At 41.9% G+C, this 26,235-nt stretch overlaps 1 protein-coding gene across 1 annotated transcript in view; it reads left to right on the top strand.

Moving 5' to 3' along the window:
• Positions 1 to 26,235, top strand: part of IBTK (inhibitor of Bruton tyrosine kinase) — a 96,157-nt gene that overhangs the window by 42,887 nt on the left and 27,035 nt on the right. Inside the window, exons 16-23 of the mRNA XM_045009840.1 lie at positions 1,746 to 1,842; positions 2,510 to 2,611; positions 3,399 to 3,516; positions 5,729 to 5,789; positions 7,552 to 7,679; positions 16,312 to 16,424; positions 17,162 to 17,310; positions 18,134 to 18,297. Of these exons, the coding sequence (XP_044865775.1) occupies positions 1,746 to 1,842; positions 2,510 to 2,611; positions 3,399 to 3,516; positions 5,729 to 5,789; positions 7,552 to 7,679; positions 16,312 to 16,424; positions 17,162 to 17,310; positions 18,134 to 18,297 (932 nt within the window). The remainder of the gene's footprint in view (positions 1 to 1,745; positions 1,843 to 2,509; positions 2,612 to 3,398; positions 3,517 to 5,728; positions 5,790 to 7,551; positions 7,680 to 16,311; positions 16,425 to 17,161; positions 17,311 to 18,133; positions 18,298 to 26,235) is intronic.

The following is a 26,235-nucleotide window of genomic DNA, read 5'->3' as shown; positions in this document are numbered from 1 at the left end:
TTGCCCTAATTAGATGCAGCACTTCAGTAACGAGATTACCCTGAGGCGTGTCTCTCGAGTGCAGAAAGAAAGGATGTTAAGGGAAGCACTTCACCGACCGGGACCCTACGCGGCCATGCTGGTAGAGGCGATGGTTCCCCTGTATCTGAGGATGTCGTGGCGTGGAAGAGTGAGCTTCACCGGAGGACCAAATAGGGCACCTCTTCCTCGAAACCTCCTGCGGAGGGTATTTGAGGAACTGTTTGAAGCATTTGTGGAATTGTCCATGGAGGACTATTGTTCCATCCCAATCTGTGTAGACCTACTGTTCGTTTAGTTTCCCTTTAAAAAGTTTTAGATATAGTATTTATAGATAGAATTTATATTTTTGGTATACATGTTTTCGAGCAAATAAATATTTTCTTGTTTATACGACTTACCGCCTGATCCTTCCCCTGACTCTGAGTCCGGGTTCACGGCCGGTGAGGGTTGGTAGGGGATCTCTGTGAGGGTGAGGAACAGATCCTGGCTGTCAGGGAAAGCGGCATTGTGTTCGCTGTCGCCTGCGCCTTCCTCCACGGACCCTTCGTCGTCTTGCCCATCGGCGAACATCGAGTAGGAACTGTCCTGGCTCACTATGCCATCCACTGAGTCCACGGTCAGTGGTGGGACAGTGGTGGCAGACCCACCGAGAATGGCATGCAGTGCCTCGTAGAAGCGGCATGTCTGGGGCTGTGCTCCGGAGCGTCCGTTTGCCGCTCTGACTTTTTGATAGCCTTGCCTCAGGTCCTTGACTTTCACGCGGCACTGCATCGCATCCCGGCTGTATCCTTTCTGTGTCATGGCTTGGGAGACCTTCTCGAAGGTCTTTGCATTACGCTTGTTGGAGCGCAGCTCCGACAGCACAGACTCCTCGCCCCACACAGCGATCAGATCCTGGACTTCCCGGTCTGTCCATGCTGGGGATCTCTTTCTATTCTTGCATTGGGCTGACTCCTCTGCTGGAGAGCTCTGCATCGTTGCAGGTGCTGCGGAGCTCGCCCCGATGTCCAGCCAGGACGTCAGATTCAAAGTGCCCAGACAGGAAAATGAATTCAAATTTTCCCGGGTCATTTCCTGTGTGGCTGGTCAGAGAATCCAAGCTCCGACTGCTGTCCAGAGCGTCAACAGAGTGGTGCACTGTGGGATAGCTCCCGGAGCTACTAAGTTCGATTTGCATCCACACCTAGCCTAATTCGAGCTAGCAAGTGCGAATTTAGCGTTACTCCACCTGTCGGGGTGGAGTACCAAATTCGAACTAAGGAGCCCCCTAGTTCGAATTAAATGGCTTCCTGGTGTGGACGGTTGAGCGATTAGTTCGAATTAACGCTGCTAAATTCGATTTAAGATCCTAGTGTAGACCAGGCCTAAGAGAACTATACCCACAACTCCTGTATAGTCTACATCTAAATTGACCACTAAGATGGCCTTGGTACCCGAAGATGCCATGTCTCCAATATGGTCTCAGAGTCCCCCAAGTCATCCTCACGAGCACCGACTACTTTGGTCAGAACAGACTTGCCAAAGCAGCATATAGCGTCAGTACTGATAACTGAATAGGGTCCCATCCTTCAAACCTATCCAGTACTGCAGGAGTTGAGATTCTTGAGAGATCTACTTGTTTTAGAGGAACCAGAGTTTTCCTTGTAATTCCTTGTAATCACCTTTGATTTTAAATGGGCAGTTTTTGAAATTGAAATTGAAATTCTTATCCCTTTTTCCTTTAGGCATCCTGTTGTGCAGCTCTGGAAATGCCAATCCATTCTGACATACTGCAGGTTATCCTGGATTACATCTATACAGATGAAGCTCCTGCAATAAAAGGTGCTGCCAATATATTTGTTTCTGGAAATTGTAGAGTTGGGTACATGAACAATTGACAGCGAGTTTTTAAAAGAAATAAATTTCAGCTTGATCTCTTTCAAATAATTCTGCTATTTTCATTTTAATAAACAAGGAAGAGACACCTGAAGGAAACAGAAAGTTTGGATATTATGCACTACAGTGTGAACTCTTTCAAATTAGAGACATTCGTGTGATATGGGGGAAGTGGTACAGTAAGTACCACAATTAGATGACATTTTTTACTAAAAAGATACTGTATTGCCTTTTGAATCATATGTATTATTTGGTAAACCCCTAACAATATATCATTTTATACTTTGGAGTTAGTTGTGGTTTTACCACGTGTTGTCTTCTCCCCATGCCCCCCGGCCTTTGTTTTGCTGAAGACACCATGATCTGCTGCTTTTCCCACGTTTACCTCCGTGTTTTCTTCTATGTTGCCCCTTATACATAAGAAAAACTCCTTCTCTACCAGATTTGCAAAGCCACTACCACTTTGTCCTATTTTAAATCCCACTTCACAAACTACCTCTGCCATGATGCCCACAAATAACAGTGGAGCAAACTGGTCTGCATTGGAACTTTTCTGAAGCATTTTTCTACTTACCCAGTCATCTTTCTCATGCAATTTTTCTTTATTTTCCAGACTCTCAAAATGTGGAATTTATTTGTAATGTTCTGGTGGTAGCAGACCAACTCCTTGTATCTCGATTGAAAGAAATGTGTGAAGTAGCCATTACTGAAAAACGTGAGTGTTTTACTATGTTTCTTAATGAAGTGGCTGCATTTTTGTTTTGTTTTGTTAAAATAAACCCAGTTGTTTAGATGGTAAGGGTTGAGCTTTTTTTGTGAGTTGTAGTATGACACTTCTTAACTCTGGCTGTGGCTATGGAAAGGAAGGAATGAATCTACAGTTCATGTCACTGTTCTCTCTTGCCTGGACATGTGTAGCCACACCCCCTTCAGACTGCCCAACATTCTAGAGCTAAAATAATCTTCTTGGCGTGAAACTTCAATCATGTCACTTCACTTCAAGTATCTTTACTTCTTGGTCTCTTACCTCATCAAATTCAAACTCCTTGTCCTCACTTTTTTAAGGCACTACACAATTTGTTTCATGTTTTTACCTAATTCCCATCTCAGCTATGGGAAAATGTTGGAGTTTAAGCTTTGTTAACAATATAAATTTATTAATGTTATTGTTTTAACCTATGTTTCTCACTCCCTTTGTCTGTTAGCTCCATTTCCAAAGCTGATCTGTGTTTAGATAGTCCCAGCTATGAAAAGCCTACAATCTTTTCTATTTCTGTAAAGCATCAGTCAAATTCATGCTACATAAGTGTTGCCTTGGGTGGAGTCAGAGCCACTTAAGCATTAGTGCTTCTGTCTAATGAACCAGGAAAAGGGTTTATTTTTATTCTTTTTCATAACCTGATTTTCCCCCATTCGTACTGTATATCTTGAAGTAATAAGTGATTACAAAACAAAATTGCAGTATGTTGTCTAGTTAAGTCCGTGATGTTTCTTCTTTCCAGTTACTTTAAAGAATGCTGCCGAGCTGCTGGAGTTTTCAGCAACATACAGCGCTGAACAGTTAAAACTATCCTGCTTGCAGTTCATAGGACTAAATATGGCAGCCTTGCTTGAAGCGAGGTAAGAGTGGATGTAGGTGTTACAGTATGCAATACTGCAAAAGTGTGGAACTGTTGGAAGAATTATCAGGAAATGTTACATGAGTCATAGTTGAGAATATAACCAAAAATCCTCAGCTGCAATGGTATTCACTTGTGCTGAAACTACTGTTCACTATCTTGCAAGTTATGTACCTGTTTCACCTGTACTCCAACACATAATAAAGTGTTACTTCTGTAATCCTGAGGCAAAAAGAGCCTGTTTCAAAGCCCATTGAGATAAGTCAGTAGGAGTCTTTCCATTGATGTGGGCTTTGAATCAGGCCTAAGAATGGCGACCTGCAAGGTAGTTCTGGAAGACATTTCAAAATGGTTATAAGTAGGGCTAGACGAAATTTTTGAGACGAATAGTTCATTCGCTGAACAACCCTAAATTTATCATTGTTTTTGCCTGAGATTTTTGTATATAAAAAGGTTTTTTTCCCCAAGATCAGCTTCAGGAAACTGTTTGTCCTTCCATCGCCCTCTCTAACTTGAGCCGAGGAGCTAGGGCACTTGCCAGAGATGTGGAAAACACAGGTTTGAATCCTTGCTCTGGAGTAGGGACTTGAATCCCTCCTCTGAATCAAGCAGAGAAGATTTAAATCCACACCTCCTACCTCCCAGTGGAGTGCCTTAATCACCAGGCTATTGAATCGTTCTCACTCTGTCCCTCTATTTGGCCCAATTAGTATTTGAGTATTTATACAAAATTGGAACAGCTTCAAGAGCAGAGATCGAGAGTAACCTACTCTGGAATAGCCTAGCACCTGGCAGGGAGAGATGTGAGTTCAAGTCCATATTTCAGAGTAGGGATTCAAACCTGAGTTGCCCACATCCCAGGCGAGTGCCCTGAGCTTTGGGCTACGTATTAAAGGGGGGAGGGGAGGAGAGGGTTGGGGGAACGCGTAGTTTCTTGAAGATGGACCAAAACAAACTTTTCCAATTCGCTGACACATGCCAAACATTTTTGGAACAGACTATTTTCTGTGATTCTTTTCCATTTAAACTGGACACTAGGAAGTTTAGACTTGAAATTAGATGAAGGTTTCTAACCATTAGAGGAGTGAAGTTCTGGAACAGCCTTCCAGGGGGAGTAGTGTGGGCAAAAGACATATCTGGCTTTAAGTCTAAGCTTGATAAGTTTATGGAGGGGATGGTATGATGGGATAGCCTAATTTTGGCAATTAATTTGGCAATTGATCTTTGATTATCAGCAAGTAAGTATGCCCAGTGGTCTGTGATGGGATGTTAGATGGGATGGGATCTGAGTTACTACAGAGAATTCTTTCCTGGGTGCTGGCTGGTGAGTCTTGCCCACATGCTCAGGGCTTAACTGATGGCCATATTTGGGGTTGGGAAGGAATTTTCCTCCAGGGCAGATTGGCAGAGGCCCTGGAGGTTTTTCGCCTTCCTCTGCAGCATGGGGCACGGGTCACTTGCTGGAGGATTCTCTGCAGCTTGAGGTCTTCAAACCACAATTTGAGGACTTCAGTAACTCAGACATAGATTAGGGATTTGTTACAGGAGTGGGTGGGTGAGATTCTGTGGCCTGCACTGTGCAGGAGGTCAGACTAGATGATCATAATGGTCCCTTCTGACCTTAAAGTCTGAGTCTATAATTTGCTGGTTGAACCAAAAACCCAGTTTACTCAGCTCTAGTCATGAGCATCATGTTGGTATTTTTTACATACATGATAATTGTTGCAGTTTCAGTGTAAACAATTTCTCTTTAAAATAATTGCTTTATTCACACACAGTAGGTTTTATAATATGTTACAAGCAAGTAAATGAGATTAAAGCAAAGACCTCAATTTTTATTACCTGCAACAATAATTTTACTTAAAGGGTTTAATCTTCACCATATCCCAAACAAACTCGTTGTGTAGCAAATTGATTAAAAAAAACCCAACAACTTGCTTGTTAGAAACTACTTAATGCCTTGGATTGTTAGAATATACAAGGTGTGGCAAAGGAGCCAAACAAGTAGGCAAAAGGTAGATGAGAAAGTACTTAAACATTTGATGATACAGCTAAAGTAGGATGTTAGTGCCCATCACCATAATATCTAATGCTATCACCTCTACATATGTGTACCCTGAACTGTGATTATTTGAATCCTTTTGAACAGATGTCCTTCAATTTGAATCAAATGGTAAATGAGACCAAGGCTATAACTATGTGTCTTAATTTAGGACTCTGGACGTCTTAAGTGATGAAGTTTTGAAGGACCTTTCTGTGTCTTACAGAAAAATGGTAAGCTATACCTAGTTCAGTGAAAAGTGACTACTTTTAAAATGAACATTGAGTTAAACTGATAAATATGTGCCAACTGCTCATCAGGTGGGTGGTGGGATGTTAATCCAGAAATAAATTTAATCTGTATTTTCTTAATTCTTCTCTACTTCTGAAATTTTCTGATAGTTACACATTTATTGCCACTGCAACATGCGTAATTCTGAGTTCCATTAATACTAGCAGTTATATGCATTTAATGGTATTAATGGCACCACAAAACATATGTTCTAAATTGGCTTTAGTGAACAAACAAGTGTCAGGTAATTCTGTGCAGAGGAAGAATTTGTGGTGCATGGGGGAAGAGGTAACACTTCCATTTTTTAGCAGAATTGGTAGCTTCCAAGAGCATCTAATTCTGCTTTCCTGTTCTAATATTAGTAGGGCAGTGTAGGAAGAATTAATATTAAGTGAAATAAAAGAACTGAGTGAAACTTTGCTAGTAAGCAAGGCAGAGTCAGCATACAGTATAAACTATTTTTCTTCTTTCATACTTTAATGGTAAGAGATTGTGATGTGTGCATAAATCTGTGCCATTGGGAGGGATAGCTCAGTGGTTTGAGCATTGGCCTGCTAAACCCAGGGTTGTGAGTTCAATCTTTGAGGGGGCCATTTGCAGAACTGGGGCAAAAATCTGGGGATTGGTCCTGCTTTGAGCAGGGGGTTGGACTAGATGACCTCCTGAGGTCCCTTCCAACCCTAATATTCTATGATTCTAAGTATTCTAGTCAGTTTGAATTAAGTGAGTTCTGATCCTCTGTTTTCTTTAAAAGAATTCGAGAATGTGTGGTGTGTGGATCTGCAAGTGTTTGTGTGTATGGGTTTTTTTGTTTGTTTGTTTGTTTTTAAATTATAAATTTCCTTGGGCTTGTAGGCTGTAATGCATACTGGTGATATTACCTGGATTCTAAAATTATGTATTCAAGTGATTATAATTTGGTACAGAGGTTCTCAAACTGGGGTCCGTGGACCACCAGTGGTCTGCGGATAGTTCCCTCTAAGGTATGCACCTGGGTGCCCGCACACGAGAGAATGGAGGGTTACCCCCCTAATTAGTGGAGCCGCACAGGCGTTGCTCCACTAATTAGGTGCCTGGACCCTGGGGAAGATGCAAATGTACGGTGAGCTAGCAGCCTGGGGGGGGGGAATAGATGGTAGGTGGGAGGGGGCAGTGGGGTGAGAAGAGGGAGTGGCGGGAATTTGGGACGTGCGGGGCTGTGGTGGCCGGAGAAAGAGGCGACTTTCCCTAGTTCCAGGTCTGTGGCTGCTAGGGAGAGATGGCCCTCCTCCCCAGCCTCAGCTCTGTGGCTGCTGTGGCGCGGGAGAGACCTCCATCCTTCCTAGCCCCAGCTTGAGGGCTGCTGCGGTAGGGGAGAGAGGGCACATCCATCACATTAGAAAGGTAAGACTACTGATATTAAAATATGAGTTGTGTGCTGTTATTTCTAGAACAAAAAAAGTTGTTTATTATTAAGGGTTTTTTTGTTTTTGTTTTTATATAGTGCTTTTATCCAAACTGCATTACAATAGTTAGCTAGCTAATGGTACAAACAACATTTGGAAAGATCATTAAGTAGTCCGCCGAGACCCTTAGCAATTTTCAAGTGGTCCGCGAAAAACAGAAGTTTTGAGAACCACTGATCTTGTACTTCTGCAAGAAATAGTATGCTTTCTAGTACACAGCTTAAGAGGAGCAGTGTAACATTAACTTTTGATATCGCAGATTCCAGCTATGGTCAGGAGAGTGATTACTCCATATCAAGATGGACCTGACATCAGCTCTTTGGAGCCTGATGACAGAGAAAACTTTGTCTTTTTGAAAGAAGAAACGAATACAGAACTAACATCTCAGTGAGTCTTATGTTTTCTTTCTTTGATTGCTGAAATAGTTGGCCTCTAGTTCTTGGAATTCATCACTCCAACAAGTGAACTACACATAGCAGTATCTTTTTTTTGTTGGATACCAATTAGCTCTTTTCACAGCTAAAAGTCAAGAGCATTAGATAGAATTAAAATACAAAAATAGAAGAAATGTGGAAGAAATGCAGGTTCCAGAATCGGTTTTCAAAGTCTTTTCAGTAATGAAGTACTCTCCTTCCATCTTTCTCAGTTAAAATGGGTTGAGCAAGGGTGGCAAAAGGAGAAGTTCAGAATGATATTTAGGCTGAGTGAAGATGAGGGTAGTTATGTAGGCAGCAGCTGAGTTATGGAGCTCCTTGAAACTAAAGATAAGCATAAACTTTAAATGCAGTGGGGATAATCCAATGAAGTGATTTGAGGAGGAAGAGGAGATGATGTCAAAAGGAAAACTCCTTTGATTGGGAGTGGGGTGGCAGTGTTTTGAGTGGACTGTAGTTGGAATAGAAAGATGAGAGCGTAGGTGGCTTGAGAGGAGAGTGTTAAAGTAACCAAAGCATAAGAAATAGGGAGTAAGAGGGGAATTAACAAATTTTAGAGACTAGAGGAAGAAGTGGCAAGATCCAGTGAATCTGGGTCTTGAGATTGGAGAAGATTTGAAAATGATTCCATGTTGTGAGATTGTGTAGCAAGATGTATAGTGGTGCAATTAACAAAAGGGGTTCAAGAGCAGAAGGCTTTGAAGGAGACATGATAAACCCAGTTTTAGACTTGCTGAGTCCAGGAAGAGGTGTCAGAGGCAGGCACAGATCTGTGACTAGATGGAGCATGAGAGATCATGGGTAGAAGAGGATGCATTTGGCAGTAATCCGTGTTCAAGTGGTAGCAGAAGCCATGGGAACAAATAAGATCACCAAAGAGAGAGGAGAGGACATCTATTTAATATTCTATGGAAAATCTGCATTTAGAAACAATGTTTAAGAAACCAAAATTAATGATAGTTGAGGGCTGGAGAAGTCTACATCTGCTGTACTGTATTAAAGCTCAATGTAAGAGAAATTTTATCTGCAAATGAGCCTCATACTACAAGCTTTAAAATTTTTTTTCTTTTTTTCCATCTAAAATGTAAATAAGCTTTTTCCCTTTGATGTCTGACCAGACTGACCTTAGGTTTTTCAGAGCTCTCTGTGCAGTGAAATGTGGTAGACTCCTGCTAGTTCCTTTTCTCCTCCCACTCATTCTGACTGGTGGCACTATTAGTAGAATTGTAGTAGGTAAAGTCAGGTGTATGCACAGAGTGCACCTAGATGTATGGAGTTCTGTGCGGCCCCTACAAAGGAGTTGGGCTCTTGTTGTCCTATTGTAGCTTATGTATTGTGAACGTGTGGTTATGCAGGTGGTGTCAGAGAGAGGGTTTTGGATTCTTCGACCAAGGGATGTTGTTCTGGGAAGAAGGATTGCTAGGAAGAGATGGCATCCATCTAACAAAGAGAGGGAAGAGCATCTTCGCAGGCAGGCTTGCTTACGTAATGAGGAGGGCTTTAAACTAAGTTCACCGGGGGATGGTGATGGCAGGGGCGGCTCTAGAAATCAGGCTGCCCCAAGCAGCGCGGTGCGCTGCGCCGCCCTTCCCCGGTCCCGCGGCGGGTCCCCTCTTCCCGCGGCTCCGGTTGAGCTCCCGCAGGCATGCCTGCGGCAGGTCCACCGGAGCCCGGGATGAGCGGAGCTGCCGCAGGCATGACTGCGGGAGCTCAACCGGAGCCGCGGGACCACGGCACCCGCCGCAGTCATGCCTGCGGCAGCTCCGCTCATCCCGGGCTCCGGTGGACCTGCTGCAGACATGACTGCGGCAGGTCCACCGGAGCCAAATGCCGCCCCCCCGGGAAAGGGCCGCCCCACGCGCCTGCTTGGCGCGCTGGGGTCTAGAGCCGCCCCTGGGTGATGGAGTGGGATACCAGGAGGAAACGCAAGGAGGAGGGTACAAGATGGGAAGCCTCCTGATGCATACTGAGAAAGTAGGGCAAAGTTGTCTTAGGTGCATGTACACAAACGCTAGAAGCCTGGGGAAACAAGCAGGAAGAATTGGAAGTCCTGGCACAATCAAGGAACTATGATGTGACTGGAATAACAGAAACTTGGTGGGACAGTTCACATGACTGGAGCAGTGTCATGGATGGCTATAAACTGTTCGGGAAGGACAGGTATGGGAGGAAAAAGTGGAGGAGTTGCATTGTATGTAAGATAGCAGTATAATTGCTCAGAGCACTAGTTTGAAACTGGAGAAAAGCCTGTTGAGAGTCTTTGGGTTAAGTTTAGAGGTGTGAGCAACAAGGGTGATGTGGTGGTGGTGGGTGTGTCCTATAGACCACCGGATCAGAAGGATGAGGTAGATGAGGCTTTCTTCAGACAACTAACTGAAGTTTCCAGATCACAGGCCCTGGTTCTAACTGGGGACTTCAATCACCCTGACATCTGCTGGGAGAGCAATACAGCAACACACAGACAATCCAGGAAGTTTTTGTAGGGTGTTGAGGACAACTGCCTGGTACAAGTGCTGGAGGAACCGACTAGGGGCCATGCTCCTCTTGACCTATTGCTCACAAACAGGGAAGAATTGGTAGGGGAAGTAGAAGTGGGTGGCGATCTAGGCAGCAGTGACCATGATGGTTGAGGACGGAAAGGAAGAAAGGAGAGTAGCAAAATATTGACCCTGAACTTCAGAAAAGCAGACTTAGACTCCATTAGGGAGCTGATGGGCAGGCTATTATAAGGGGGCAAGGAGTCCAGGAGAGCTGGCTGTATTTTAAAGAAGCCTTATTGAGGGTGCAGGAACAGACCATCCCGATGTGCAGAAAGAATAGCACATATGGCAGGCGACCAGCTTGGCTTAACAGTGAAATCTTCAGTGAGCTTAAGCACAAAAAGGAAGCTTACAAGAAGTGGAAACTTGGACAGATGACTAGGGAGGAGTATAAAAATAATGCTCGAGTACACAGGGGTGTAATCAGGAAGGCCACGGCACAATTGGAGTTGCAGCTAGCAAGGTATGTGAAGGGTAACAAGAAGGGTCTCTACAGGTATGTTAGCAACAAGAAGGTGGTCAGGGAAAGTGTGGGACCCTTACTGAATGGAGGAAGCAACCTAGTGACAGATGATGTGGAAAAAGCTGAAGTACTCAATGCTTTTTTTGCCTTGGTCTTCACAGACAAGGTCAGCTCCCAGACTGCTGCACTGGGCAGCAAAGTATCATAGAATATCAGGATTGGAATGGACCTCAGGAGGTCATCTAGTCCAACCCCCTGCTCAAAGCAGGACCAGTTCCCAACTAAATCATCCCAGCCAGGGAAGCTGAGTGCCTGGACCCTCAGATTAAGAGCCTGACGCTCTACCGACTGAGCTATGTGGAGGAGGTCAGCAGCCCTTAGTGGCAAGGGAACAGGTTAAGAACTATTTAGAAAAGCTGGACATGCACAGGTCCATGGGTCCAGATGTAATGCATCTGAGGGTGCTGAGGGAGTTGGCTGATGTGATTGCAGAGCCATTGGCCATTATCTTTGAAGATTTGTGGCAATCGGGGGAGGTCCTGAATGATTGGAAAAAGGCAAATATAGTGCCCACATTTAAAAAAGGGAGGAAAGAGAACCTGGGGAACTACAGACTGGTCAGCCTCACTTCAGAACCCAACAAAATCATGGAGCAGGTCCTCAAGGAATCCATTTTGAAGCACTTGGAGGAGAGGAAGATGATCAGGAACAGTCAACATGGATTCACCAAGGACAAGTCATGCCTGACCAACCTGATTGCTTTCCATGATGAGATAACTGGCTCTGTGGATATGGGCAAAGCAGTGGATGTGATATATCTTGACTTTAGCAAAGCTTTTGATATGGTTTCCCACAGTATTCTTGCCAGCAAGTTAAAATAGTATAGATTGGATGAATGGACTAAAGGTGGATAGAGAGCTGGCTAGATTGTTGGGCTCAACGAGTAGTGATCAACGGCTCGATGTCTAGTTGGCAGCCGGTATCAAGCAGAGTGTCCTAGGGGTCGGTCCTGGAGCCGGTTTTGTTTGACATCTTTATTAATAATCTGGATGATGGGATTAATTGCACCTTCAGCAAGTTTGCAGATGACACTGAAAAGGGGGGGAGAGGTAGATACACTGGAGGGTAGGGATAGGGTCCAGAGTGACCTAGACAAATGGAGGATTGGGCCAAAAGAAATCTGATGAGGTTCAACAAGGACAAGTGCAGAGTCCTGCACTTAGAAAGGAAGAATCCCATGCACTGCTACAGGCTGGGGACTGACTGGCTAAACAGCAAAGGACCTGGGGATTACAGTGGAAGATAAGCTGCCCTGGTTGCTAAGAAGGCCAGCGGCATATTGGGCTGTATTAATAGGAGCATTACCAGCAGATCAAGGGAAGTGATTATTCCCCTGTCTTTGGCACTGGTGAGGCCACACCTGGAGTTTTGGTCCCTCCACTACAGAAGGGATGTGGACAAATTGGAGAGAGTCCAGCTGAGGGCAACAAAAATGATTAGGGGACTGGGGCACATGACTTACGAGGAGCGGCTGAGGGAACTGGGGTTATTTAGTTTGCAGAAGAGAAGAGTGAGGAGGGATTTGATAGCAGCCTTCAGCTACTTGAAGGGGAGTTCCAAAGAGGATGGAGCTTGGCTGTTCTCAGTGGTGGCAGATGATGAACAAGAAGCAATGATCTCAAGTTGCAGTGGGGGTGGCTATTAGGGAGGATATTAGGAAACACTGTTTCATTTAGGAGGGTGATGAATGGAATGGGTTACCTAAGGAGGTGGTGGAATCTCCATCCTTATTGGTTTTTAAGGCCTGTCTTGACAAAGCCTTGGCTGGAATGATTTAGTTGGTGTTAGTCCTGCTTTGAGCAGGGAATTGGACTAGATGACCTTCTGAGGTCTCTTCCAACCCTAATATTCTATGATTATGTCGCTTTCATGTGCTTCAGTTAACTCCTGTATCTTTGCAAGCAGCAAACAGGAATCATGAGAATCATGGAATCATGACTTGAGGCTTACTGAACAGAATGTGTGAATAATAAAAATAAAAAAAAAAACACTTTTCAGCAGTTGATTTTGAAGTGCCTTACAAAGGAGGTTGGCATCATTATTAAATTTTACAAAAAATATGGAAACTGAAGAACAGAGGTGAAGTGACTTGATCATGGTCACCTAGTAGGTTATTAATAGAGCTTGGAACAGAATTAATGTCTCCTGAAAGTCTGGTGCACTATCCACTAGGCAACACTACCTCCTATTGCACAACACCATTTACATATTTTCCAGCAGAGTATATCTGTGGAGAAGAGTAGTAGTGACATTTTATGATAAGTGTAAGAACTGAGAATTCAAGAATTGTTCAATAATAATACTAAGCATTTCTATGCCACCTTCTGTCAGAGGGTTTCAAACCACTTACAAACAGAAATGAGTTTAAATGCTACAACTTTGAGATAAATATGCATGTTCCCCATTTTCAGTATCTGGAAACTGTCACTATTAAGTGATTTGTGGAGCTGATTAAAAATTATCAAAAATTTTTGATGCATTTCTTTGGGAAAATTTGTCTTGGTCAGCTATAGTTCCTTGTATGCAAAGGAAACTAGGAATAGAACAGTTCTTGGCTCCTAGTACTATTTTTTTAAATCACAAAACCATTTTTCCTCCTTTGTCTCTCCTGTCGTTGTACTCTTCTCTGCATATGATCTTTGACCGAAGAGTGTGTATGCATAACATCACTTGCATATCTTCCTCCAGTCTTAGATAACTTTTTTCTAGATTCCCTCTTGCTGCTTGCAGTATTCCACAGAAGCACTGGTAATATTAGCATACACAATGGTATCAACTAATACTTGATGAGGACTTGCATACAGTTCTTCACAAAGTATCGGACGTTTGGAAGACCTACTGAATCCTGCAGTACTTCATAGGGTCCCATGAACCAAGCTGTAGGAAACAATTTTTATTTTATTTATTTACTGGCTCCATTATGTATATATAGTTTTAAAAAGCTGATGATCTAGAACCTTGGCAAACCTTTGTTCAAATAATTTATTAAACATCTGTTTGAATATTCTAAAGTTTTTCTCTTTGGAAAATACTTATGGAAGAAGTAAGCACCACTTATGCAAATAATGCTGCAGCATACCACATTTAGCACAGAAGAGGAACGTAACAAAACTTCCAAGTTTTGACGCATCAGAATTGGGTTATTGCTTTTAAAATTCATATTACGCAGTTAATCAGTAGTCGTGTTCCTGTTCATCTTCCACTTGAGGCTTCAGAAATGGTTTAATTAAACCCTTATTCGTCCACCTAGTGGATGTTTCAGGAGAAATGAAGAAGACTAAAAATATGAATATATAAAGTTGACTTTAAAAATCTGTTTTACATGTCACTATTGTGTAGGAGCCTGGATAAAATAGGAAATATAGGAAAAAGAATGATTGGCTAAGATTAAAACTATATAATGCAGTGTAACCACAAAGGTATATTACATTTGATAATTATTGCAATAGTGTAAAAAGTTTTTTGGCTCTTTTTGGGAGGCTTGACTTTTTGTCTTAAAGTGTCTCAAAGTACCTAAGCCTTATCAGGAGTCCTGTACAACTGTTTCATTGTGTCCTTCACTTTATTTCATTCTTGGACCTTTACACATAACAATTGTAATAATGTACTTTAAAAGGGCAAGAAGTTCTATTAAATAGGAATATTGTAGTCAGTTATGGGTCATGTAACTCTCTTAAAGCTTTAATTTTTGGTACAGTAAATAAAAGCTGTTCGGATTTTTTTCCCCCCACTTTTTCCAGTTGTTTGACTAAGGATAAGCATCCTGTCTACATGACTGTTCACAAACTACACTACCAGTGTAATAATGTTATTTTGGAGTCCGTGTTTGTACTGTAGAGCAACACCCTACTTAGCTATCAGTCATACTACTGTTTAACAGAGTTAATAGTAGTCTTATTAAGACACCAAAGGTTATCATTTGGTTCAGTGAACTCATTATTGTACTATTTCAGTAGATCGCACAGATCTTGTTCAAGCTTCCCTGAATATCTGCGTAGGTTGCATATGCTTACTCAGTGTGGCTCTCTGTCTCTCACTAGTGATTGGGCCATAGAGAGGTTTGAATCTACTAATGGCTTTAAGCTCACAGACTTAGGTGTTTTAGCTTAGGCAATCAAGACACATAGTTTTAGATCTAGAAAGTTGAGCAGGGTAGATAAAAATCAGTGCTTGCTTAAAAAAAAATTAAATTTTTTAAAATCAGATTTTTTTTAACTGTTTAAATTATGTTTCTTTTAAGAAAATCTGTTTTAAAATGAAATGTGAGTTAAATACAAAATGTTATGTTCCAAATTTATTATAGTCTCTCAAAACATTTTACATAAAAAAATAAATATGCTAAATCCATGAGTCTCCATCAAAAACTTTGAGTTTAAAGGCTGCTTTTCTGTATAAAGAGAGAATCAGGGGAAAATGTCTAACTTGTGAGGTCAAGCTTTATAATTATGGTACAGTAGGGGTCAGCCTAAGTAACGTAGGAGACAGTCTCTTGGAAATGAGATATAGATGAGTAGAAACCTACGCTCCATTCACTTTCTCTTAAATACATTTGAAATTTTCTCCAGGCTGACCTGAAATAATCAGTTTAACTAACTGACTACAGTTAATCTCTGTTTAGTAAATTATTTAGTTGTAAATGTGGAACATGTTTTAATGAGAGAAGTTTATGTATCCAAAACATTTATGGTGGTTTTGTTTAATAAAAATAATTTGTGTTTGTTTAAATTCCAGTTTCCATTAGAATGCCGCTTGACACAAATCATGAGCAAAAACTTATATTATCTAGTAAATAAGCGACATCATTCACCATTTTCTAACCTACTAAAATGTACAGTTAATAAGAATCTGAAAATATTAAGCTATATAATTACTTAAATAAATGTATATAGTTACATTATACCATCCTAGGTAGCAAAAGGATGTACCAAATCTAGTGTAAAGGCTCTATTTAGTTGTAAATAAACATGTTTTAAAGGTGTTATCAACCAATGAGAAAGCACCTTTCTTTAGAAAATAACTGAAGAACAAATGGAAACGTTGACTAATATCACTTATTTAAATTGAGGCTTTCTACTGAGTGATGTATATTACTTTGATTTAAATTAGTCAACTATGGATCTGAGGTTCAATCTCCATTGCTGTGACCCACCCATAGGCATCTTTTTGACTCCAATCATGTGTCTTTTCTTACAATTATTCTTTCACCATCACCATTTACTCATATCTTACATATAAGGAGTGCTAAATCCACATGCTAGTTCAAAAGTCCATATCTGGTTTAATGAACGTGTAAGTGTCAAGACTGTATGAGAAGAAACGCTAAATATTAATCTTGATACATCTACCTCACCAGTAGTTTAGTTTGACTTGTCATGCTCATGCACACACACTGGATGCACTATATATAATCATAACTGCAGCTAACAACCCAGTCTATAAATAAGCTTTCATATTATCTGAGTGATTAAAACATATTTACTTTATTTCTAAAGACACCTCAAATATAAAAATGTTTTGCATAGGGAAGCTCTTCTCAAAAAGGCAAAAACAAGGGCTAAAAAGAAGCCACGAAGACGATCGGACAGCTCTGGAGGATATAATCTTTCAGATATTATTCAGAGTCCACCCTCTACAGGTTAGTGGCAAATGAACTTTTCTTTCAGGCATCACAAAGTCTAGCATCAACTTCAATATGAAATACTATACTTCTGCTATCTGTTCATCTTTAGAAGAATTTCTTACTTAACACACAACTTTTTTTGTAAGTATCCGGTATGGATTATAATGTTTGTTTAATGAATTATAGAATTAAGTGATACTGTTTTTTCTTCTCTTTTTAAAGGGATTCTTAACTTTGGCCCCAAACTTAATTTTTAGGAAAACAAGCCTTTTATAAAACTAAGACTAAAGGGCATTTTCCCTTTTTTCTTCCCCCCATAACTTAAATATTCCCCTGTAACATTGGCAGCCCAAACATTGAATCACTGCTTGAGACCCTGAAAGAAAATGACTGGAAACTGATTAGCCTGTTTTTCATTGTCAAGTTGGTGAGAAATAGAAAAAGTAAATACGTACATTCCTTTTTCAAGCAAATAGTTTGTGTGAATCAGATTAGAGAAAGGAAGAGATGGGGAAGCTATTTTATTCTGCACAATGATGCTTGAAAATTGATGGTTATCTGCAACTGTATAGGATTATATAATGAGCTACTCTTTTTAGTATTATATTTATAGTTTATAGTTTTATAATTGTATTATGTTCAAAATATGATGCAACCTTCCAGTTCTGTATGTTTTCTTATATAACCATTGTATAACAATCCTGCTTTTCATGATATAGTTCTATGTTATATTCTTATCCAATACATTTTAGGTTTAATAAAATTGGATAAAGTTAACTCTGTGGAGTCACTTCCAGAATTGCTGACATCTGATTCCGAAGGTAGTTATGCAGGAGTGAGTAGTCCCAGAGACTTACAGTCCCCCGACTTCACAACAGGATTTCAAGCAGATAAGACTGAGGTATTTTGGTTCCTAAAAATCTACTTTATTATTATCATCATAATTATCTTACTTTTCTATGTGTATTTTTTTAAAAAAATGCAAACCTTGTTTTTTTGTGTGTGCCTTTTATAAAGACAATTTAGTCACATTCTCATCCTGAAATAGTTTTAAAGTGCTTGTTTGTTTGTTAAAATAAACAAAAATCCTCTGTGGTTTTAATAGATAGTGCTGATATTTTGTTTGTGTATGGTATCAGGAGTTTTTAAACACCATATTTCATTATACCCTTTTTGTTTTTTGAAAATTTCAACTCTCTGATGTCTTAGTTTTATATTGTTTAAAATCCCTACCTCATTTTTATCTCAAAGGAACCTCTGATTTAGTAAAATAAAGCTAATTTTCTTAGCCTGATGTATTTGGTAAAAAGATTACAGGAGAAGGTAATTTTAAGAGGGTAATTAAAGAGATGATTGATTTATAAAGAGAAATGAAGTTGACAAGAATTGAGACTAATGCAAATCTGTGTGCATGTTAGTCTCAGGTATCAAAATTGTTATTTTAGACCTGTAACAAATCTCTAGGAGTAGTATTACACTAGTTTATCAGTAATGTATTTGAACATAGTTCTGAGGTCATGTTTTTTGATGTATGTTGTCAATTAAAAATAATATAAATAATGCAAATTGAGCTGGGATTAATTAAAATGCATCTGCTGCTTCTGATATTTCCTGTAGATCCTCTTCATGTATACTTTAATATTTACAATTTATGTCACTTCTAACATCACCCTTTTCTAAATGGGGAAAAAAACCTGTTTCAGTCGAATTCTTTTATGTTTCAGATGAAAGACAAAATGTATGTTCAGAGTATAAAAGCCCCACATTCTAATAAAGAGATGAAATTATGTGAGGGATCATCAGCACTGAAAAAGTCTGTTCCACAGTCCATTCCCAGTGGTAAAAACAACTCTGCAAGCTCTCCAAGTTGGGTTGCTACCTCTTTCAGGTACAGTAAAATGTATTGTAAGTAATTAGCTGGCAAGTACTGTGCTTTCCATTTGGTAAAAGATAGTGAACATTAGTAGTTTAATATTCTTGCTTCTTTTCAAGGTGAAAAATTAACGGTGTTTAAATTGATCATATGATACCAGCAACACTTGACATGTTGGCTAAGGATGCTGGCTTTCCTTTTACAAATTGATATGCTTGCTTTCTCTTGAAGAACCATTAGATACATCTTAAAAGGGACACTGTCTCGAAAGGCTTTTAAATTTTAAAGTAGCTCTTTCTGTTAATTGGATCCTTTACTCCTCCATCCTTCAATTAAAAAATAGTACTGCAGTATTGTGCAGTAACAGTTCATTTTGCAATAGTGTTACTGCAGCAATTGTGGTTGTCACTGTAGTGTACCCTTCTTTTGATGGGGATGTTTGACAAACAGTTAACATTATTGCATTTATAGGCAGTTTAAGGTCAAATTTGTTAGCTTCAGCCTCATACAGTAATCAAAATCGATTCCTAATGTAGTTCTTCTAGTATTTTATCTACAATGATATCACTGAAGGTGTGTGTCCCCCATGTGCATGAGCTTGGATTCTTTTGTTCAGCAGCGTATGTTGGGTCTCTGCCTGTGCCCCCCTCCTCCCACTTCCAAGGAGGGCATAAGGAGAAAAGAAGCCCCAGACACCACTCGTTTCCTTACCACACATAGCAGTGAGATGGTGTGTGCTATCTGACTGCTTCCCTGTAGCTTTCTTAGAATGGGTTTAGTAGTTAGTTTCATTCCCAAAGATGGGACTTTTTGTTTTGAAGTCTCACATTGGCACCAATGTGGTGGTCTGTTGGCCTAAGTTAGGTCTCCAGGTTTTAAAATGTACCCTGCCTGTGAGGCAGCTATGCCTTAAAACGATGAACATACTAAATGCCTCTCTTGTCTAAGGGAAGGTCATAAATGCTCAATTTGTAGATATTTTTCTTGAGCAAAAAGCCTGTGATGCCCGACTGAAATTATTTTTTATGGAGAACTCCATGAGGATGATTCTGACTGAAGTCCTGCCTTGAAAGCAGTCTGCTGCTGTTCTGAAGTCAATTTCAAATTAGTGCCCCAGCTACAAGAGATGCTACCTTAGGAGCTAAGGGTTCTTCTGGCACCAGGAGGTCTTGTGCTTCTGTGAAAGCTTATGCTCAAATAAATTTGTTAGTCTCTAAGGTGCCAGAAGTACTCCTGTTCTTTTTGTGGATATAGACTAACACGGCTGCTACTCTGAAACCTGTAATTATAGTGATGGATACAAGGAGCTCAATCTTCTTAGCTTAACAAAGATAAAGTTAAAGGATAACTTGATCAGTCTGTAAGTACATGGGGAAGAAATATTTTATGATGGGCTCTTCAGTTTAGCAGACAAAGGTGTAACAAGATCCAATGGCTGGAAGTTGAAGCTAGACAAATTCAGACTGGAAATAAGACATATGTTTATTGGTGATGGTAATTGTCTGAATTAGCTGGGGGTTCGTTCAAGCTTGGTATTGAGTGAGGAAAAGACAGGCAGGACCAGGGTAACACTGAAAAGCCAAGTGGCTGCGTTTATTTAGGGGATAATTACAACGTGGGCTGGGGGAGTAGGCAACTTTGGCTGGGATGGTATCAAAAGTACAAACACACCCCAAAACACAGTAATAATACACTTTATACTGCTCACCACACCACACTAGATAGTCAGACACACCAATCACACAGATAAGAATTGGGTTCGTCAGGGCGGTGCCCGGTGCAAACACAGAAAAGAGCCCCACGGGCCACTGCCTCAGCCACCCTTGCTTTCACACAGAGGGTAAACCCAGAGTGTGGTGCGGCTGCAGCTGGGCAGATTCCACTCACTCAGACCGCGGGGACTGGACCCCCTTGGTCAGCTACCCTCTAAGTAGAGGCAGCTCCCCAGTTAAACACACACACACTGGACACAGACAGAGCAGTGATTCAAACACATAAAGCAGTTTGCAATTAACAATTCAATAACAAATAGAACAATAATACAAGCTAGCTAAACAATTGTGCAATTCTGAGCTCACTAATACAATCCTGATATTCTGAGTAGATATTTGGTACCAAGTTAGGGAAGGGAAAAATAAGAAGCTAAAGACACTAACTGTTAGATATCAAAAAGCAAATACCGCACTCCAGGCGCAGCTGACCAGCAGAACAGACACCAGAAGCATGACGAGCAGACAGGGATCGGGTCCAAATGACAACGAATCCAAACGATACGACACGAGTGCACTTTACCGGGAGGAGACCCTGGCCGAACGAGTGATCAGGTCCTTCAGCTAACACGCGGATGCTCCACACAAATTTTGGGGGGGGGGGGGGAGGGAACCTAGTTTTATAGAAAGGTCTCACTCCCTCGTGTCAGCATCTGATTGGCTCCCTGGTCCCTCCTCCCTTCAGGTTTCGAGCTGTTGCCACCCCACGTCGGAAGGCTTTGCACACGGCACACTGGAGTAGACGAGTAAACAAACCTGACTCCTAGATGACTGGGTCCAAAAAGAGCAGGAAAGTGAGTCTCTGGGCAGAATTAACCTGACCTCCAGACGACCGACCCAAAAAAAACAGGTTGCTGGGCAGAATCAGGCCTTCATACACAGAACTAGCCTGACCTTTAGATGGCCCAGCAACAGAAAAAGAAAAAAAACAAAAAACACAAGAGAGCATACACAGCCAGTGTTGCTGGGCAGGATTGACTCTCTGCCCTCTCCTATACAACAAGAACCTGGTCCAAGATGGAGGCTGCCTTGCCCTTTTAGCAGGACAAGATGGCCGTGGACCGACAATTGGCCATACAGAGCCATAATTATGAATCAGATTGCGACATGCCCCCGTGGCCGATTGGCGGTCCATCACGGGAGGGTCAGCTTACACCTAGGAGGGAACGAACCTAGGGAACATAAGGAAAAACCAAATTTAAGCAGAAAGCTCAGAGTCTGACTGGTCGTCAGCTGACCTGAAGGAGGAGTAGTACACGGTCTGAATAGGCTGTGCTGTTACAGCTCTGTTAATCAGGGCTTTAGTGCAGGCAAGGCTTAAGCAGAAAACAACAATAACTGCTGCTGCAATTAGCCAATATTTAAAGGATTGTGCCCATTGTCCAAGTCCCCAGCCTGACAAGGTAGTTTGCCACCAGTCCCAGGATTCACGGTCCTCACGGATGCGGACCGCCAGGGACGACAGCTGCTGGGTGATGGCAGAGATGTTGTTCCACCCAGGACGCAGGCGAAGACAACATTGTCCCTTGAAACGAACTAGTAAGGGAATTGTCAACCTGAAACAAAAAAAGAAAGAATAGGACAAGCCCTAGGGCAGGTCCTGTTATAATCTCCGGCTAAGCCAGTTATGATGAAGGGTAACTAAGGTGGACTTAAATGCCTGGTTTACCACACCACTGACAGGGGGGTGGGGGCAGAAAAATTTTAATTCGACCTCAGAGCTTCCTCGCACACTATGGCTTCCACACTGAGGAATTACGAATGAGATTTCAATTCGACCTTAGAGCTTCATCGCACACTATGGCTTCCACTCCAAGGAATTACAAATGAAATGGAGGGCAGCAGTGTTAACAGCCCAGAGGATTTGGACAAACCGCCAGGTCTACTTAGCGGGTTTGCGCACTGAAAACATGTTACCCCGCTGACAGAGAATACCAGCGCGAAGAAGGGGGGGGGCGTGCCCCCATCAGATACAATTCAGGGATTAAATGCACTGAGCTCAGCTAAACTGGAACAACTATACAACTTAAACATAATACTCATAAAGGATAACCAGGGAATGAGCTGTACATGGGGGCCTTGGAGTTTACCATGAGCCAATTGAGCCCAAAGGGAAACTAGTTTGACCCCGAGGAGCATGTGTCCCCCTGATCCATACCAACTGGGGCAGACAACCACACTAGCTCCTGCGGGGAGAAAACTGGTTTCCAGACGGGGGGAGGCTCTGGATCTATATCTGGCTGATAAGGGAGGTGAACATGGAGTTGAACACCCCACTTAGTAACCAAGGTCTCAAAACTCTGGTAAATGGAGGACCTCCCTCTGTTTGCACCTCAGAGGGAATGCCCCAAGCAGCAAAAACCTGAAGCAAGGCTTTATTAACATCTGAAGCTGTGGTTCGCTTCAGGGGGGTACAGTGGACTTCCAATTCATGTGCAGGACCTCTGCTTGGGAGTCTCGGGGGAGGGATAGTTGATGGACAAGTGCCCCCGGCTGCTTTTAGGACCTTGCGGGCTCCTTTCCACAGATGGAAAGGAGCCCAGGATCAGTCCCAGCACCAGCCTCTCCTGCCTTGAGACAAATCGGCCGGTCACTGTCCTCTGTGGGGGTTAACCGCAGACCCATGTGGCATGTCAGGAGACAGCCTGCAGCACCAACAGTTAAACTGGCAGCATAGGTTCGGCTCAAGTGGCCTTCCCCAATAATACAATTCCAGCCAATGGCCTCTGCCTCCCCCCGATCAAGTAAAACATGGTGTTGAAAATGATTAAGTTCGTCCTCTGGGGTCTTGTCAGTGACCCTGGTACGCCACGGACAGACAGACTGTACAGACAACCGGGAAGGATTTTCCTCACTCAATCCTGTTCGTGACGTCATGTCTGAATTAGGTGGGGGTTCGTTCAAGCTTGGTATTGAGTGAGGAAAAGACAGGCAGGACCAGGGTAACACTGAAAAGCCAAGTGGCTGCGTTTATTTAGGGGATAATTACAACATGGGCGGGGGGAGTAGGCAACTTTGGCTGGGATGGTATCAAAAGTACAAACACACCCCAAAACACAGTAATAATACACTTTATACTGCTCACCACACCACACTAGATAGTCAGACACACCAATCACACAGATAAGAATTGGGTTCGTCAGGGCGGTGCCCGGTGCAAACACAGAAAAGAGCCCCACGGGCCACTGCCTCAGCCACCCTTGCCTTCACACAGAGGGTAAACCCAGAGTGTGGTGCGGCTGCAGCTGGGCAGATTCCACTCACTCAGACCGCGGGGACTGGACCCCCTTGGTCAGCTACCCTCTAAGTAGAGGCAGCTCCCCAGTTAAACACACACACACTGGACACAGACAGAGCAGTGATTCAAACACATAAAGCAGTTTGCAATTAACAATTCAATAACAAATAGAACAATAATACAAGCTAGCTAAACAATTGTGCAATTCTGAGCTCACTAATACAATCCTGATATTCTGAGTAGATATTTGGTACCAAGTTAGGGAAGGGAAAAATAAGAAGCTAAAGAAGCTAACTGTCAGATATCAAAAAGCAAATACCGCACTCCAGGCGCAGCTGACCAGCAGAACAGACACCAGAAGCATGACGAGCAGACAGGGATCGGGTCCAAATGACAACGAATCCAAACGATACGACACGAGTGCACTTTACCGGGAGGAGACCCTGGCCGAACGAGTGATCAGGTCCTTCAGCTAACACGCGGATGCTCCACACAAATTTTGGGGGGGGAACCTAGTTTTATAGAAAGGTCTCACTCCCTCGTGTCAGCATCTGATTGGCTCCCTGGTCCCTCCTCCCTTCAGGTTTCGAGCTGTTGCCACCCCACGTCGGAAGGCTTTGCACACGGCACACTGGAGTTGACGAGTAAACAAACCTGACCCCTAGATGACTGGGTCCAAAAAGAGCAGGAAAGTGAGTCTCTGGGCAGAATTAACCTGACCTCCAGACGACCGACCCAAAAAAACCAGGTTGCTGGGCAGAATCAGGCCTTCATACACAGAACTAGCCTGACCTTTAGATGGCCCAGCAACAGAAAAAGAAGAAAAACAAAAAACACAAGAGAGCATACACAGCCAGTGTTGCTGGGCAGGATTGACTCTCTGCCCTCTCCTATACAACAAGAACCTGGTCCAAGATGGAGGCTGCCTTGCCCTTTTAGCAGGACAAGATGGCCGTGGACCGACAATTGGCCATACAGAGCCATAATTATGAATCAGATTGCGACAGTAATTAGCTATTTGAACAATTTACCAAGAGCTGTTGTGGATTCTCAATCACTAGCAACTTCTAAATCAGGATTGAATGTTTTATCTAAAAGATAAAAGGTTAGCCCAAATGGGAATTAATTCAGGGAATGACTATGGCCTGTGTTATGCAGGGCAGACTAGAAGATGATCACGGTGGTCCCTTCTGGTCTTAGAATCTGTGAATACATGCTATACATTAACTGTGCCCTTCATCAAAGGTATAGATTTTCCTAAGATTGAAGGTGACAGGAAAAAAATAAATACCTTGCAGGTACTTCAGAGCCTGCTAGTGAACACACATTCAGTCTTGAGTGTGTGCGTGCCTAGTGCATAACGACAGAGATGAGTCACTTTTTATGAAGCTGATTAATGGTGACTTCAAGATGGTAGCATTTATTTTAATTTCAGTGGAGAAGTGACACATCTGAGTGAGGGGAAAGCCTGTCAGGGTCCAGACGGAATTATATTCTTTTCCATATTTTGCAGACCTTTTTAAGGTCACTTAGAATCTAGATCACCCCAATGGCTAAGGTTGACCATGTCTCTTCTAAGAGAATAATGTAATTACTTCTAATATAAATAAGTTATACATATCAGTGTACAATTCAAAAGGAAATTGTTTATCTGTAATTGTGTTCAAATTCACTTGGTGGTTGATTCCCACACTGTCTAATTTCCAAATTACTGTGGCTTTCTGAAGAATTTGTCTGAGCATTACTGGTTTGCTTGACACTGCCCAAAACATAGTGCCCCATTTCAGTGGCTCTTACTATCTAAAATACAGACACTGATAAGGCAGGAAGTACTGGGAGATCTTTAGGAAAGTGTTTAGAAAAATGTTTTCCTCTCCTCTCCTTTCATAGAGTGTTGGAGTGGAGAAGAGATTTGTCTGATGTGGGTTTGCAGGCCCTGTAGTAGGACTGAGTCTCTTAGAGAGATTTGAATGAGGCAAGTGTGGGATCCTAGCACATTGGGATTGGGAATACAATTCATGTTCATCTGACAGCATGGAAAGAAAGAAGGCGCACACATAGGAGTAGAAGAAAACAGTGTCAGTTTCATTGCCATTTCCTTCAGAATGAAGGTATAGAGGGAGTCCAAAAGATATAAAGTGAGTTGTAAATAATGGTATAATTCTGCAGGTCTTTGAAGGGGCAATACATTTTGAAATTGATCTGGCAGACAAGGTGAATCCAGTGTAGGGATTCTAAGAGGGGAATGATGTGGTGTGATGGGAAAGGAACAAAATTCTAGTTGCAGTTTGGAGGGAAGGGGTTTGATATGGGTAACGCAAGTAAAAATCTTTGTTGCTGTATTCTGATGGAATCATTTATTATACCATAAATATTTTCTATGTATAATATGGTAGAAGCACTCCTAACTCACAACTTTCTCTATATAATTCAGAATGAATTGGATTTAATAACTGCAGTGAAGGCAATTGTTTGGAGTTTAAGATGGGAAACTGAGTCACAAGTCCATTCAATTTAGGCTTAATCACTTGTTGCCTCTATACAGTTTCAGACAGAATTATTGTTACTTACGATGTGTGAACATATATTTATGCCAGATAATAGACAAAATGATAGGGGGCCCAAACTACCACATTCTGGGGTACCGGGAAGTTCTCCTATACTTCCTGATGGCTGCCTCTGACTTCTGATCTAATTCTTCAGTCCCTTTCCTTCATTTTTTGGTCAAATATTCCTCCAATTTGGTCCTTGTTCACTTGAGTCATTTTTATACATGTATTTCTTCATTACATATTTTTTACCTTTTCCCCAATCAGCGTTAAGCATTTGTTTTATGTAACCCATACAATACATATGTGCAAGCTTAAATTTACACAACTTTTGCTGCTTATACAATTTCTTTGTCATTCTGTTTCTGTGTCACCCTGCCTCTGGGTTTTCCCAATA

This window comes from Mauremys mutica, chromosome 3, assembly GCF_020497125.1.
Source record: "Mauremys mutica isolate MM-2020 ecotype Southern chromosome 3, ASM2049712v1, whole genome shotgun sequence".
NCBI lineage: Eukaryota > Metazoa > Chordata > Testudines > Geoemydidae > Mauremys > Mauremys mutica.
The sequence above is the reverse complement of the archived record's forward strand: the minus strand, read 5'-3'. Positions and strand labels throughout refer to the sequence as shown.